The sequence below is a fragment of the Garra rufa genome, chromosome 7, assembly GCF_049309525.1.
Source record: "Garra rufa chromosome 7, GarRuf1.0, whole genome shotgun sequence".
NCBI lineage: Eukaryota > Metazoa > Chordata > Actinopteri > Cypriniformes > Cyprinidae > Garra > Garra rufa.
Window position 1 is genome coordinate 9,049,636 of NC_133367.1, and position 16,554 is coordinate 9,066,189.

The window sequence follows — 16,554 nt, forward strand, 5'->3', positions numbered from 1 at the left end:
GATACCTACCTGTCCGTCCAAGGAAGGACGTTCCTCAGTCACGAGACCCCGCTCTGTTCTACGTCCTAAGAAGTTCTGTTACCTGAATACTTGCCTGTCTGTCCAGTGGAAGACCCCACCCCGCTCTACGTAATAAGAAGTTCTGCTTACCTGGATACTTGCCTGTCTGTCCAGTGGAAGACCCCGCCCCGCTCTACGTATTAAGAAGTTCTGCTTAACTGGATACTTACCTGTCTGTCCAGTGGAAGTCCCCGCCCCGCTCTACGTATTAGGGAGTTCTGCTTACCTGGATACCCGCTTGTTCGCCCAGTGGATGACCCCGCTCCGCTCTACGTCCTAAGAAGTTCTGTTACCTGAATACTTACCTGTCTGTCCAGTGGAAGACCCCGCCCCGCTCTACGTATTAAGAAGTTCTGCTTACCTGGATACTTACCTGTCTGTCCAGTGGAAGACCCCGCCCCACTCTACGTATTAAGAAGTTCTGCTTACCTGGATACTTACCTGTCTGTCCAGTGGAAGTCCCCGCCCCGCTCTACGTATTAGGAAGTTCTGCTTACCTGGATACTCACTTGTTTACCCAGTGGATGACCTCGCTCCGCTCTACGTCCTAAGAAGTTCTGTTACCTGAATACTTACCTGTCTGTCCAGTGGAGACCCCGTCCCGCTCTACGTATTAGGGAGTTCTGCTTACCTGGATACCCGCTTGTTCGCCCAGTGGATGCCCCGCTCCGCTCTACGTCCTAAGAAGTTCTGCTTATCTGGAGACTTACCCGTTTGCCGGGCCGGTGGCCGACCCCCTCCTCTCCTAGTCGATACACTCTGGCACGAGTGATCCTGAAGAATTCCCTGCCCTCCTTGGGTCCCAGGTTTGGCCCTTGTACCTATTGGGGGACCCCAAAGCTCGACTAGTACTTTTTAAATTAATTTTATACAATAAAAGCTGTTAAATTTATTCCTCTTGTCTGTCTGGTCTTTGACACACTCCTCAAGGTGGTATTGGGTACTGGGGTGGGTGCAGTCTGGTTTGGCCCCCCCGACCTGTGACATTAACGTTAACTGTTGTCGTTACTTTGATGGACTTTGATGGATTCACTAGCGAACTTGAAGTGACATTTTTCTTTGAATAAAAGCTCCTTATGTCCAGCTTCTTTTTTTTGCTGCCGCCATCCTCACATGTGTGTCAACCCACACACCTTCTTGGATGGGAAAAAAATCCACTGCATTTGGCGCTGCTTGTATCTGAACGCAGCCATAGCCTCTCACGTGATAGCAGGGAAAGGCACAGCCAATCAAAATGTTCATATGTGCTGTGGGGGCGGGAGGACTCAAGGAGAGAACGTAATTTATCCCTTTCTGCGTGTCTAGGTTAATGTTGACGGCGCGATTTATTTTTTAAGTGGATTAAATTATTGGTGGGGACACATCCCCTCTGTCCACCCTAAATCTACGCCCTTGATACAAATATGCTAAATAATACACATTTCCCTTAATAAAAGATTTAGAAAAATATACCATTAGTCTAAAAAAAATCTAATTATCAGAAACATCTCCTGTCATTTGTAAGACTGCTTTTTTGTTTTTACTTCTGTTTTGTTTCACAGCAAAGATGTCAAGAGTCCAGTGGTCCTAAACTAAACAGTGAACTTTAATCTGACTGTAACTGCTGTACAGTTTAATGATACTAACTCTAGTTTCTCCAGCTTGAATTGTGGGTTCATCAGTAGATCACTGAGGTTTTTCACTCCAGAGTCTCCTAGTTTATTCCCGCTCAGGTCCAGTTCTCTCAGGTGTGATGGGTTTGATTTCAGAGCTGAAGACACAGCAGAACAACCTTCATCTGTCATTTTACAGCATCTTAACCTACATTGACAGAAAGAGGGAGAGCAGAAAATAAGAAAATAAGTCACATAATGTATCATAAGCAAATAAAACAGAGGATAAAAGATCAACTTGTTTATTTCAGCAGATTAGGGATTTCAGTTATTTTTCCCGAACCAATCAAACCAAAGCATGTTAACTGATCATTAACTGACAAACAACAAGACTGTGGTCAGCGCCTATAGCACACCGACACACAGCACTGAATAACATCATAAATACACAACTAGATCAACAAGATCATCAAGACACACTTTAAGATGTGCTGAGAAAGTCTGGAACAGAAAGTTTGAAAAGTTTAAAGAAGTTTAAAAAGTTTAAAAGCAAGCTGCTAATATGCTTTTAGTTGTTTTACTAGCATGTTTCTAGCACAACTAATGTGTCAATAGCATGTTACTAGCATAATGTTAGCATGATTAGCGTGTTACTAACATTTTGTTAACATGATTAGCAATTAGTTATTAGCATGTTTCTAGCATGACTAGCCTGTTACTAGCATGTTGTTAACATGATTAGCGTGTTACTAACATTTTGTTGACATGATTAGCAATTAGTTATTAACATGTTTTTAGCATGACTATCCTGTCACTAGCATGTTGCTGCTATGATTAGCATGATACTAGCATGTTGTTAACATGATTAACAATTAGTTATTAGCATGTTTCTAGTATGACTAGCATGTCACTAGTAAGTTGATAGCATGATTAGCATGTCACTAGCATGTCGCTAGCATGATTTGCAAGTTGCTAGCATGAGTTTGAATGAGTCTCCATTTAGAGTCTACATAGAAGGGCAGTTTGATTGAGTCTCAAGGAATTGTGGGAGTTTTGTCAGTGTGAGTTTGAATAGTGTTGATCATTTGAACATTCCCTCAATGTAAATCTATGGGATTATTCCCAGATTAGGAGCAGCAGTCAGACATTTTAGTCTTAGAAGAAGAAGAAGAAGAAGAAGAAGAAGAAGAAGTTTAAATAGCATTTCAGTCAGCTGTCTTTCTCAAACCAACTTAATAAATATATGTGAAATATATTTTACAAAACAAAAAACTGTGAGTCAAATTTAACATACACTAGTCTGTTTCTATTTCACTTTCAATTCATTCATTTTGGCTCGACGCTTATAAACTACTTATATTTTTCATTCTTGTTCTGTTGTGAATGAAGGGGGACTAAAATAGACTATAGCTATGTTTATAATGTTTATCATGTTTGCAAACATTTCACTTAATTTCCTGCTATATCAATATTTCTGAATGCAATAATAAAATGTGACTTGTTATCTGTTTTTTAGGGTTGGGTCGATAGACATCACGATGCTGAGCCGCAGCAGCAGCAACCCACTCACGTAAAACACACACTTAATCACACTATAGCCAAATGAAATGCATGCTTTCAATGTCCACATCTTACTTATTTTATTATTATTATTATGAGGAAATAATAACAAGGAAGTTGTTAGCGATCACAACACAAATGACAGTGAACTCCAAACGAATTACACAAACTAGTTTGTTAACATTAATAAATAACGCATATAGACAGCAGAAAAAAAATCTAAATAATTTTAAATTTAACAATATTAAATAAACTACACCAAATATGCCTTTTTTTATGGTTTTACTATAACGAACAGAGCTTGGAACAAAAAACAAGAGAATATATATATATTTTCCATCGAAATACGAACGTACAATAGAAAGCCTAGTATACATTATCAATAACAGTTTATCATTCAAATACATGTGGGTGAGCCTAACGCCTGCTATTTTTAGTTTCTCTTTGTTTTGGAAGCTTAACTTTATACTGTTTCATTCCTGTTCTGTTCTGAATACTGTTACATTTAAATGATTCGTTTTGGAGTCAGGGTATCTAGCTATGTTTATAGTGTTTATAATGTTAATACATAATACTATTTTGCTTGATTTGGTGTTATTTCTGATATTACACTTTCTCTCTTCATTCCGCTGCTCATTAAATGCGTTTGGAGAGAGTGGGTTAAGCAGAAAGCAATCAATGAGAGCGATATTGAACTTAAAAAAGCTGAATGGTCTAAAATATGTTAAGGACCAACACACATCCTCCAAATACATCTATATAAACCCACACTTGCTCTGTCTCGTCTGCACACACGCACTGTCATGATCTAATGCACTTGTTAATGCCGGATCTTTAAAAACAAATACCGGAACACAAAAATACACAATCTGACATTTTCCGGAACAGGATCCGGCTCAAATTAAGCACTGGTGGATGGGATGCACATTTTATGTTGTGGAAATGAAACCCCTGCAATTTAGCGAATGCCTGAGGAAACGGTAGGCTACAATTAATTAATTCGTTATGAATGAATTATTTACCAACAACCATCCTTCACCCCCGCCCCCCTCTGATGATGCCATCCTCCATCGCGATGTTTCACATTAGACATCGAAAACTGGAGGACATCGCACAACTCTACTGTATTTATTCTCTCTGTTTTTCAAAAACTCAGTTTTATATTTTAACTATGCAGCAGAAGTTTCAAAAACTACTTGTAAAAAAAACAATAAAGTACAAATATAATGTGAATTGAAGCTCATCATGAGATATATGGTGTCTAAAGTGTTTAGGTTTAAACTGTTGAAGTGATTTTCATCATTTTGATTCTTGTATGTGAATGTTACTGACCTCAATCTCTCCAGTTTACAGTGTGAATCCTTCAGAACGTCACATAAGTCATTCACTCCTGTGTTTGTGATTTGATTCCCGCTCAGGTTCAGTTCTCTCAGGTGTGATGGGTTTGATTTCAGAGCTGAAGTCAGGATGAGACACTGTTTCTCTCTAATACTGCATCCACACAGACTGAAGACAGAAAGAGAAAGAACAATGACTCAGATCTATGATGATCATCAGCAAATGCTATACAGTCACTAATAAACCAGAAAAATCATGAAATCTTAATGATATGAAACAAACCAAGACAGGAGTATTTGAGGACACTAGTTACAATCCAAGTCTGGATTTGTCCTCAATCAACAAGTGCATTTATTAATTTAGATTAATATACAGGATTAATGTACACATAAAAGAAAAAATAACACTTAAAAGTTATCCATTCATCATTGTAATGCAAGACAATCTGATACATTCATAAATTATTTTAAGTTATTTTAGAGTACAATCTCTAAATACACATTTCTAATAAAAGCAGATTTAGTGAAAGTAGCATTAGTCCAGTATAAATGTGACTGTCAGAATAATCTACTGTCATTTGTTACACTTGTTTTTATTCTGTTTTCACTTCTGTCTTGTTTCACAGCAAACATGTCAGATTTCAGCAAGTTTAATGCTCTTTCTAATACACATACAAACCCATGAACTAATAGTATTGCTGAATCTTTCTGATGATGGAGAAAAAGCAGAAGATGCAGCACTATAAATGATGTGACTTGAGTCTGTTGTCTTCAAATAATCTAAACAGTGAACTTTAATCTGACTGTAACTGCTGTACAGTATAATGATACTAACTCTAGTTTCTCCAGCTTGAATTGTGGGTTCATCAGTAGATCACTGAGGTTTTTCACTCCAGCGTCTCCTAGTTTATTCCAGCTCAGGTTCAGTTCTCTCAGGTGTGATGGGTTTGATTTCAGAGCTGAAGTCACAGCAGAACAACCTTCATCTGTCATTTCACAGTTACTTAACCTACATTGACAGAAAGAGGGAGAGCAGAAAATAAAATAAGTCACATCATTTTAAAGGCAAATAAAACAGAGTTATCAATGATAACATAATCTGGTGATTTAATAATGTCAGTAAGCCAAAGTTGACAAATTTAACGTTAGTCACAGAGCAGCATAATATCTTTATAGCTAGCAAAGTAAATCTCCTCAAATGATGTTTAACCCTCTGGTGCTCTTCGTTTCGGAGTCACACTTGTGCTCTTTGCGGTCAGAAGTGACCGGACACCTGTTACGCATCTTTTCAGTAAAACCATTCAAATTCATTTTTGTTTAATAATATTTTTTCTTTTTTCTTTTGCATTTTGAGAGGGTTTTGTGGTAATAATTAATATTTAAACTGTAATTAACATCCATTTTTTGCCATGAGAATTATAAAAATGTTATTTTTTTTTTATTATAATTTTTGAATTAATGCATTATATCAGGTTAAAATAGAGACTCAGCCATTCAACACTATTTTTTTTTAAGGCAGATTAGCGCCATCTGGTTGTAAAAAACGAGAAACAAACTGTAATGTAGGTGTAACTTGATGCCTGTATAGTTCTATACAGAGCATCTTGTGAATTGCCTAGTTGTTTTTAGACAATCGATTCAGCATTTTTATTAGGTGGAATAGTTGAACATACATTTAAACAATCTCAAAGACTATTTCTTATCCAGTTTGGGATAGTCTTTTGTTATAAATATGATTTGAAGTGATAATTTTTTGTATATGCAAGAGAGTGTGTGTCTTTTGCACTCTGGATATGTATTTTATTTATATTAAATATATATACATAAACATAAATATATAGTTATTATTTTTTTTTTTTACATATTCTCAATTTGCTGTGTCCCAGTTCATCTGTGCGTGTGTGTGGATGTATGAGAAAGACAAAATTCTCAATTTTTTTGTATTTTTGTCAATTCCCCATTCATTTCCTGTGGCACAAGTTGTTTTTTGTTTTGTTTTTTGGAATCGTGCCCTCATTTTTTATGTGTGTTCACATTCCAAAAGCCATAAAAGTCACTGAATTTGGTACCGTTCTGATGAAGCTGTGATTTTTTTGAAAAATTCAAAACCGAAAATGTTTTGGTCAAAAGTGACTGAATAGAGGTGTGTATATTTATGTGTGTGTGTGTGTTTCTGTGTGTGTGTGTGTGTGTGTGTGTGTGTGAATGGGTGTGTTTTAGAGTGTCACCCCTTCACTGCTGTGTACTTTTTTTCAGCATTGTGGAGGATCTGTAGATAGTACACACAAAAATTCTCTGAATATTTGTATTTTTGTTGATTTCCCATTCATTTCTTATGGTCGGTCATTTTAGACCGAAGAGCACAAGTGTGACTATTTTTTTTACGACCACTTAGCCTGCTTGAATCATGCCCTTAAATTTTTTTTGTGTTGACATTCCAAATGGCGTAAAAGTCACAGCGTTTCATATCATACCGATTAAGCTGTGATTTTTTAAATTTCAAAAGAGAAAAATTTGAGCACCAGAGTAAGAAGTGTGTGAATCAATGTGGTGTGTTTCAGTGACAGACGTGACATAAAACAGTGCTAACATGAAATACTGATGTAAAACTGAAACACTGCGGTTAAGTGCATCTTTTGTGTTTTATTGTCAAGTCTGTGGTCTCGTGGTCGTGTCGTCTGCATCGGAGGTGTATTTTCTGGTGATTGTCGTCGTCGTGGTGCAAACTACAGGTGAGCTTTGCTTTCATCATCTTAACTAATGTTAACGTTACTAAATTAGCCAAATTAGCCTCAGACTGCTGTTCTCCACTGACTCGCAGAACGGGTTCACTTTTTAAAGAGAGTAATGGGCTAGCAATATATTAATATAACAAGTAAATAAATATTATAAATGTTTATTTTAATAAAAATGTAAATTATTACTGTACAGTAGTTGTCTTTTCTGATCATAAACTGTAGTAACACTAAAAGGGTGTTGTGACACTGTCTGTTACAGGAGATTTCTCCAAGCACTAACTGGATGCTGACCATCAGGGGCAGAATCATCATACAGCCAGCTGTCCATTTGACAGACATGCAGAATCAGGCAACACAAAACACATTTAGTTTGACATTGCATTTACATTCATCCAAATGTTTTTGATAACCATGTCTTGTCACATCAAGATTGAGTTTGCATGCACATTAAATTATTTCTATTAAACCAGCATTTAAACAGCAAAATGCAGCTGCTTCAGGTATCTTTAACTTACTGTAACCTTTACATTCATGATAGCAATCTTACTGTCTGCCAAATTTAGATTATTGTTACTGTTAAGCAACACATTTAGATTTTTAATCATAGTAGGCATATTATATGCACAGACTTTATAGGAAACACACGTTTAGAACGTTTATATGAACAGATTGGTAGCATTTATCATGGTCTACATCAGACTTAACTAAGTGTCAGGACAACTAAATTCAATAAACAAGAAGGTAATATTAAATGATTTAAATCATGAAGAAAATATTGTCTTTTTGCTCCATTTAGTAAAAATGGTTCTAAACAAAGCCATGTTTGTCTTCTCTGCACACAGCAGTTTTATTACTGAATTAACCTTTTTTAAACACCTTCAATCAGTGATTCACTGGCCCATTCATAAAATTCATTATAAAACATTTCAATAAAAAGTTTCTTGCGTTCATATGTAGTATATAATGTTTTTTAATGCATACAGCACCAGGCTTGACAGTCGAGGCAAATTCTATAAACACTCTATATACATTCTATTAAAAGCTTTTGAACAGTAAGATGTTTTATGTTTTTAAAGTAGGTCTCTTTCTGCTCACTAAGCATGCATTTATTTGATCCAAAGTACAGTAAAAACAGTACACGTTTGAACTAGGGATCCCACAATTCTCAATATAATATTGAATCGTTCGGTACAACATCCACGGTTCAATACGCGCTTGTGAACTGTTTTTTTCGGTTTTACGTTTAAATAATTTATGTGCGTTTTATTTCTCTCCGAATTGACTGTTTGTGTGTGCCTGTAAGTCTACGAGCTGAGATGAGGAAACTCCTCCCCGCGAGTAAATATTCAATCACTATGCTCTAAAGTTAGGGGGCGCTTAACCATCATTCCACACTTTAATATGGCGAACGGCGAAGTGAGGCAACAGTACGAGGAAGGGCTGGCGTCTTTCAAATCCGCGGTGTGGGGGCATTTCGGTTTTGCCATTGGAAGAAAAAACGGTGAACAAAAAAAAAATGACTGTGTGCAAGCATTGTTTTACACATATAGCCTACTCAAACGGAAACACTTCCAACATGACTGCACATTTGCAGTGCCATCATCCAGCAATATCACTGTCTGAAGGCAGGATAGCAGTCAGAGAAGGTAATACTGGAGTACTGTTAAGTTTAATTACTGTAAGATACAAGATACAAAAAATGTTTATTTGAAATGGTCAATTTATGTTTATTAACTTCACATGTATTTTCATTTTCAAAATGTAGGAATTTATGTTTTCCCAGTTTGTACATGGGCTACTAGCAGCTGTGAGATTTCAGTGTTATTTTTTTTTATTATACAATACACTAGGAACTAGTGTACTTTTCTTGGCTTTTAAGTAAAATAAAGGAGCATTGCAATAAATCGTTTTAATTTTTTTCTCCTTAACCTCTTACTGTTCCTATTGCCTAAGCATAAAAAAGAAAAAAAAGCACTTATGTGTCAAGCCATCAGAACCGAAAACCGTGTTAAAAAACCGAGGTATTATTGAACCGTAAGAAAACTGTATTGTTGCATTACAGGTAAAACATGTTAAAACTAAATGAAAATAAACTTTATAGTACTGATACTGTAATTGAAATTTATTCAAGTCTGCTTTTCACATTATGTTTTTGTTGAGCTCAATTTTGGTCTATTGTCACACAACTTACTTCAGTATCTCCAAATGACACTTCATATTTTCCAGTCCAGTGCAGAGCAGCTTCACGCCTGAATCCTGCAGATTATTATTGCTCATGTTCAGCTCTTTCAGACTGGTATCTGATCCAAGAACTGTAGCCAGAGCTGAACAGCTCTTGTCTGTTAAACCACAATCATTTAACCTATGACGGAAATAAGATTAAATCCTTAGATTAAATACATTTGCTAAATACAAATAATAAATATTAATAGTCAATCTACAGCTTTAATTACAATGATTCATACATTTACTAGTACTGCAGAAAGGCTGGAATTATACATTAAAATAACCCACAATCACTAGTTAGCTGATTATCTGTTGACATTTACTGCACACATTTGAGTGAACATTTGATGGACTAGCCATCATCCAGTTTTTATTCTATGACACCTTTAAAAAAAAATCAGGAATACATTTCCCAGGCTTTCCAGGATGCATGGGAACCCTAGATAAAATGTATTTCTCTGATGAATGCAAGAAATGATTAACTTACAGAGCTCTTTTGGAGGTTTTGATGACTGCTGATAATCTAATGAGACACTCGTCTGATTTCTTGAATTTCTGAAGCTCAAACTCCTCCAGCTCCTCCTCTGATGTCAACAACACAAAGGCCAAAGCAGACCACTGGGCAGGTGAAAGATCAGCAGATGAGAGACTTCCTTTGCTAAGGTGGGTCTGAATGTCTTTCACCAGAGTTTGGTCGTTCAGTTCATTCAGACAGTAGAACAGATTGATGGATCTCTCTGGAGACAGATCAGCTTCAAATTTCTGCTTGATGTACTGAACTATTTCCTTTTTGATCTGGTCATTTCCATCTTCCTGTGTCAACAGACCCTTTAAGAGTCGCTGATTGGACTGGAGTGACAAACCAAGGAGGAATCGAAGAAAAAGATCCAGATGTCCATTATCACTCTCTAGTGCCTTGTTCACTGCAGTCTTGAGCAAATCAATCATAGTTTTACTTTTGTTTTTCTGTTCTGTAGACTCATGAACAAATATACTTCTCTTCCTTATGTCTAGAAACAGATGTGCATAAAGAGCTGCAATAAACTCTTGAATGCTCAAGTGAACAAAGCAGTACATGGTACCAAGAACAATTCCAGTTTCCTCCTTAAAGATCTGGGTACACATGCCTGAATACACTGATGCCTTATAGACGTCAATACCACAGGCTTCCAGATCTGTGTCATAGAAGATCACATTGTTTCTTTCCAGCTGATGAAATGCCAGTTTCCCCAGTGAAAAGATGGCATCTTTATCCCAGGAAACATCTGGTGTATATTCTCCATCATACTTTCGTCTGCTCTGCTGGATCTGAAATCTGAGAAAGTGTGTGTACATTTGTGTCAGAGTCTTGGGAGTGTCTTCAGTATTTGACTCCTGCAGTGTTTTGGAGACATCATCAGCCTGATTGTTTTTCACAACATTATTTCTTTTCTCCTCTAAAATGTTCTGAAGAACAGTGGCTGAAATCCAGCAGAAGACTGGGATGTGGCACATGATAAAGAGACTCTTTGATTGTTTAACATGATCAATGATTTCTTTGGCCATATTCTCATCCGTGAGTCTTTTTCTGAAGTACTCCTCCTTTTGTGCTTCATTGAATCCTCGTATCTCTGTCAGCCGGTCGATACAGTCAGGAGGAATCTTACTGGCAGCTGCTGGTCTGGTGGTGATCCAGATGAGAGCAGAAGGAAGCAGATTTCCCTTGATGAGGTTTGTCAGGAGAACATCCAGAGAGGCTGGTGAAGATACATCAGACCACGTCTCATTATCCTTAAAGTTTACAGGAAGTCGACATTCATCTAATCCATCAAGAATGAACAGTACTTTTTGGTTCATTCTTGTAAGGTTCCGTTTTTGTGTCTCTGGGAAAAACTGAGTTATAAGGTCCATCAAACTTAGCTCTTCTTTCTCCTTTAAGTTCATCTCTCTGAATGGAAGAGGAAATATGAAGCTGATATCCTGATTTTCTTTTCCTTCGGCCCAATCCAGAACAAACTTTTGCACAGAGACTGATTTTCCGATGCCAGCAACTCCTTTTGTCAGTACAGTTCTGATCTGCTTGTCTTGTTCAGGCGCTTCAAACAAATTTCTGCACTCAACCTGTGTTTCTTGTGATTCATGATGTCTGGAAGCAACTTCAATCTGTCTTACCTCATGTTCAGTATTGACCTGTTCACTACAACCCTGAGTGATATAGAGATCTGTGTAGATGTTATTCAGAAGAGTAGAGTCACCTTGCTTTGCAATTCCTTCAAACACACACTGATATTTATTCTTTAAGCAACATTTTAGCTGATGAATGAAGACCAGCTTATCTGAACAGAAAAAAAAAAGAATATTTGAATCTTATTTTCTCTGCTACATTTATAAGTGACAGTCTGACAAATGATCATGAGTATTTTACTTTCTAGAGTATCAGCAGCTTCATCTTGCTCCATCTCTCTCAGGAAGTAGAGCGTGAGATCAAGAGCTGCTTCTTTGATACTGCATCTGTTCTCATTAAAATCATTCACAAAATTTTGCAAGTCGTCTTCTTGTAATATTTTCTTAAACTTGCCCAGTTCTTTCTTCAGAAATGTGATTATTTTGCTTTCAAGATCCTACAAAGCAAGAAAAAAAAAAATCTTCATCCACATTTGGTAAAAACTACTATATTTATTTAATTAACAATGTATGTAAAAAATTAATTGGAGACAAAAGTTAATAAGCTTTCAGTATTAATAATACATTCTTATTTTGTGGGTTCTTAAAAAGAAAAGAAAAAAACAATAGTTAAGAAGAATTAGAAATAATATTTCTCGCTCTTATTCAATAACATATTTGTTTGTCATTATTATTAATTAATTATGAAAATGTGTTTTATTACCTGGAAGATCTGCAGGAAACTGTTCATAAAGTCCTTGTGGTTCCTGTTAGTCTGGAAATCTGGATCTAAGGTTTCATTCTGAAGCCTGCTGCTGAACAACATAAATACAATAAAAAAATTAAAATATGACTCAAATCTATTGGAAAACAATAGTTTGATAAATTTATGAACTAAAGTGTTATGATAATTACACACTGATACACTTTCTGACAGTCTATGTGTAAAGAAATATAAACACATCAAATACCCTTTGGTTTGTGATGCTGTTTCTCCACTGAAGTTTGGTATTTCACCATCCTTTGACCAGTCACTCTTCACAGACACAGAGCTGGACACATGTGAGCCTGATCTTACACTAATGACACAGAGAGAAAAGAAACTTTACTACAGGAGGTTCATTTGTGTTTTATATTGGCACTCATTCTCTCTAGTTCTTCACAGAAACACTTGCAGAGTTTGAAAGATAGCAGTCATTCTTGTTTACAGACTTATTTTTAAACAACTTAAAAAACAATTTCTGATCTAATTGAAGAGAACATTTTCTTTTTTTGACAAAAATAGAGATCAGAAATGTCAGCGCTACACAGTTCTGTTAGCATACTTCAATTAAAGGGACCACTATTTTCAAAGTTCAACACTTTGTTTTTTTTTTGGATGAAACAATAACAGTAACAATGTCATCAAAATAATTAGCACATCCATTTGAACCCCAGTCAAAGTCTGAGCTGAACATTTCACAGTGGTGAGCTTTTATTTTGCAACTCTCTTACCTTTTGTATAGAAGCCCATTTTCCTAGAAAATATGAGTAAGTAAATCATAGAGACAGAAAATTCACTGTATAACAGGAATGACCCACATACACTTCTAATGTGGTCCTCCCATTATATCAGAGGGAACAAAAACCAACTAATCAAAATCCAATTCATCATACTTCAAGACCACTTAAACCATCGTCATCTAAAACAAACCACAGTGATTTACAGTCAAGCAGGTTCTTCTTCATTTGGGACACTACTTTACTTTACCATGTCTTGAAGATCTACAAGCAAGAGTTCCTCTTTAATGAACAGGGGAATGTTGGACAAAAAAAACTTTTTTTTTTTTTTTGCTGGTTGAAGCAGCATCTTTACCGGAGTGAAGGCATCCTGTATAACAATGGAATTCTGTACAAGACTGTTTACTTTTTCAAACACAAAGAACAATCATACGCTGTTAATTCTGTTAAAGACAAAGTTCTATTGAATTTCACATTTAAGTAAAACTAGATCTCTTATTGCAATATTCTCTGTAGGGATGCTCGTTTCAGTTAATTTTCCTGACCGACAACTGCTGCTCGTTATCTAAACATTAACCTTTAACTGATAAAATTAGAATACTACATTTGTTTAAAATAAAAATAGAATGCATGAGTATCTGTGATTATACATAAAAAATACAAGCAAACATTTTATTTTAACGTGCAAACAGCAGCATACAGAGCAACAACTATAACGTAATTCGTATACTAGTCTATTCAAATTATCACACATCAGCTGCGCTTCTGAGAACAGAGAAAATCAGAATGAAATTTAAAAAAAATAATAATATAAATAGTCCTACACTGAATATGTATAAATTAAATAACTACCTAACTAAAATGACAAAACTAAAACACAGTGAATCTTTTTAATGCGCTTTGAAGAATGGTATCAGTCTTATTCTTCTGATCGGACATAAACATATATAGCAGGTCAGACTATACCTCAGTGTACCTAGTTTTAACATGTGCACATGCTGTACAGATAAACTGGGACTCTTAACTGATAGTAATAATCGGTTAAATTCTTACTGTCAGTTAACGGTTAAACAGTCAATATGAGCATCACTAATTCTCTGTCTTATAAAGGATAGAACTGATGATGCAAAGAACAGGACAAAAACAGTATCACAGCATTTCTTCAGTCTAATTTGAAGTGGTGTAATGCTGTAAATGTTAATTCAGTAGATGGAAGGACCTATTCATGTTTCAATCTTTGTTGTGCTTGCGTAATTGTATTACTGGAAAGAAGCTCCAGACCGACTTCAATAAAAAGGAAAGCAGATATTATGATCTGCGATTTATTGTTTATTTAGTTAATTTCTATCACAAATATCTCAGTGGAGAAATCAGCTACAGTAGTGCCATACAATACAAAACACATGAAATACCTTTCAGTAGCTGATGGTGTTTCCTCACTGAACTCTGGTGGTTGATCGTGTGAGCAGTCACTCTTCACAGACACAGAGCTGGACACATGAGAGCCTGATCTTACACTAAAGACACAAAGAGGAAGAGCTTTTTTAAACTTTAATACAATCAATTTCACAAATTTTAAAAAGAAAGTACATATACCCCAAGTAATATATACCCCAATGCAAAATGAGAAAAGAATAACTCCCCTTCCATCTACCCTATAGAGGCACTGACCCCAGCTTCAACACCCATCCTTTTATTATTTACAGTTTCAGCATCATTATCTTTCTCAGCACATACACTTCTAATGTGGCCCTCCCATTATATCAGAGGAAACAAAAACCAACTAATCAAACTCAAACTCATCTACATTATACTTCAAGACCACTTAAACCTGTCATCTAAAACAAACCACAGTGATTTACAGTCAAGCGGGATCTTTTTCATTTGGGACACTTCTTTACCATGTTTTGATGAAGATCTACAAGCAAGAGTTCATCTTTAATGAACAGGGGAATGTTGGACAAAATAACTTGTTTTTTTTTTTCTGCTGGTTGAAGCAGCAGCATTACGGGAGTCAAGGCATCCTGTATAACAATGGCATTCCGTACAAGACGGTTTACTTTTTCAATACTGTCAAGGAAAATAACAATGCTGTTCATATGAGAAGCTAATAATATGCTGACGAAACCAACAACCTCTCCAACAGCCAAAACACACAGTTCCACTCCAACATTATTCATTTCCATTATGTAGTGTATCTACATGACAACTGGTGTTACGCTCGTCTAGGGTGAGGGCACAACATAAAAGAGTGCAAGGACAAAGTAAATGAATTAACAATGTTTTAAAGAAAATAATGAGTTTTACAATCCAAGTGAATTTGTGTCTTCAGGAGCCGACCAGGCCAAAATAACAAACAAAAACAACTAACAATTGTATGTTTCTAACTTACCTTTTTACAAAAGAAGAGAAAACAAAATACAAACCACTTCCCTAACTCCCCAGTAATATTATATACAATTATTTACAGGAAAGCAGTCAAATCCAACAAGGGCAATCCAGAATCAAAGTCAAAACAGGTGGAAGTCAGAATCACAAGTGGAGGGCTAAGAACACTAACAACAAACAAATAATAATCAACCAAACTCACACTGTTACACACTCAAATTTACACACAGAGATAGCGGTGATATACTTTCCCAACACAAACTCTCCCTAATCTGCAGTGCTGGCCCATTCAACAGACGCTCGCCTAGGGCCCTGTCTTCAGCTACAGTCATAGCCTTTGTCTATATTAGGGATTTCCTATAACGTCATATTGTATATTCATGAAATTAATATCGCACTTCAGTCAAGGCATTTCTGGATCAGGGTTTTCTGTTAGATAAAATAAATCACTTTGACCTTTGCAACTCTGAAGATCTTACACAAACAGATACATTACACACTAAAGGAAAATGAAAACATTAAAAAAGCATCATATGAGCCCTTTAAATTAAGTGTGCAGTATTTTTTTTTTATGTCTGAATATACATTTATGACCTAAAAACAAATTAATGTGGAATCATTTACTCCAACATCTACATACCCAGTGCTGAACAGCGACTGTAAACTGGGTTAAGATTGTAAATTAGGATTCTGATTTTCAGTTCTCGGATATTTATCATCTATTGGCTACTTCTATTAACTACTAAGTTCTGCAAAGCATTTGTAAATATAAAACAAGGTTTGTTAAAGTTTTGTTTGTTAAAGCAAACATGTGAAAGTCCAGCAGTGTTTAAAATGATTGTCTGAAAACAGACTCAGTCTTACCTCTGTTTGTGTGAGAGACTCATCTCAGACGGAGAGTCCTTTCCTCGCTCCTCTGACATACTGCAGATAAACTGCTCTCAACACTGGGATCTTTGTGTCTCTGAAGACCATCAGATGCTCATCATGACCTGAACATGACAATGTGTC

The 16,554-nt window shown here is 36.1% G+C and overlaps 2 protein-coding genes across 2 annotated transcripts in view; one reads left to right on the forward strand and one right to left on the reverse strand.

Moving 5' to 3' along the window:
- Positions 1–16,554, forward strand: part of LOC141337909 (uncharacterized) — an 831,413-nt gene that overhangs the window by 555,105 nt on the left and 259,754 nt on the right. The gene's annotated exons all lie outside the window — the stretch shown is intronic.
- LOC141338838 (NLR family CARD domain-containing protein 3-like) lies at positions 741–16,466 on the reverse strand. Its single transcript, XM_073844454.1, has 10 exons — positions 16,408–16,466; positions 14,568–14,672; positions 12,627–12,734; positions 12,380–12,464; positions 11,918–12,113; positions 10,001–11,828; positions 9,479–9,649; positions 4,545–4,718; positions 1,683–1,860; positions 741–881 (listed from the first exon to the last, which is right to left on the reverse strand). Exons 1-10 carry the CDS (start codon positions 16,464–16,466, stop codon positions 741–743), a joined length of 3,045 nt encoding a protein of 1,014 aa, XP_073700555.1.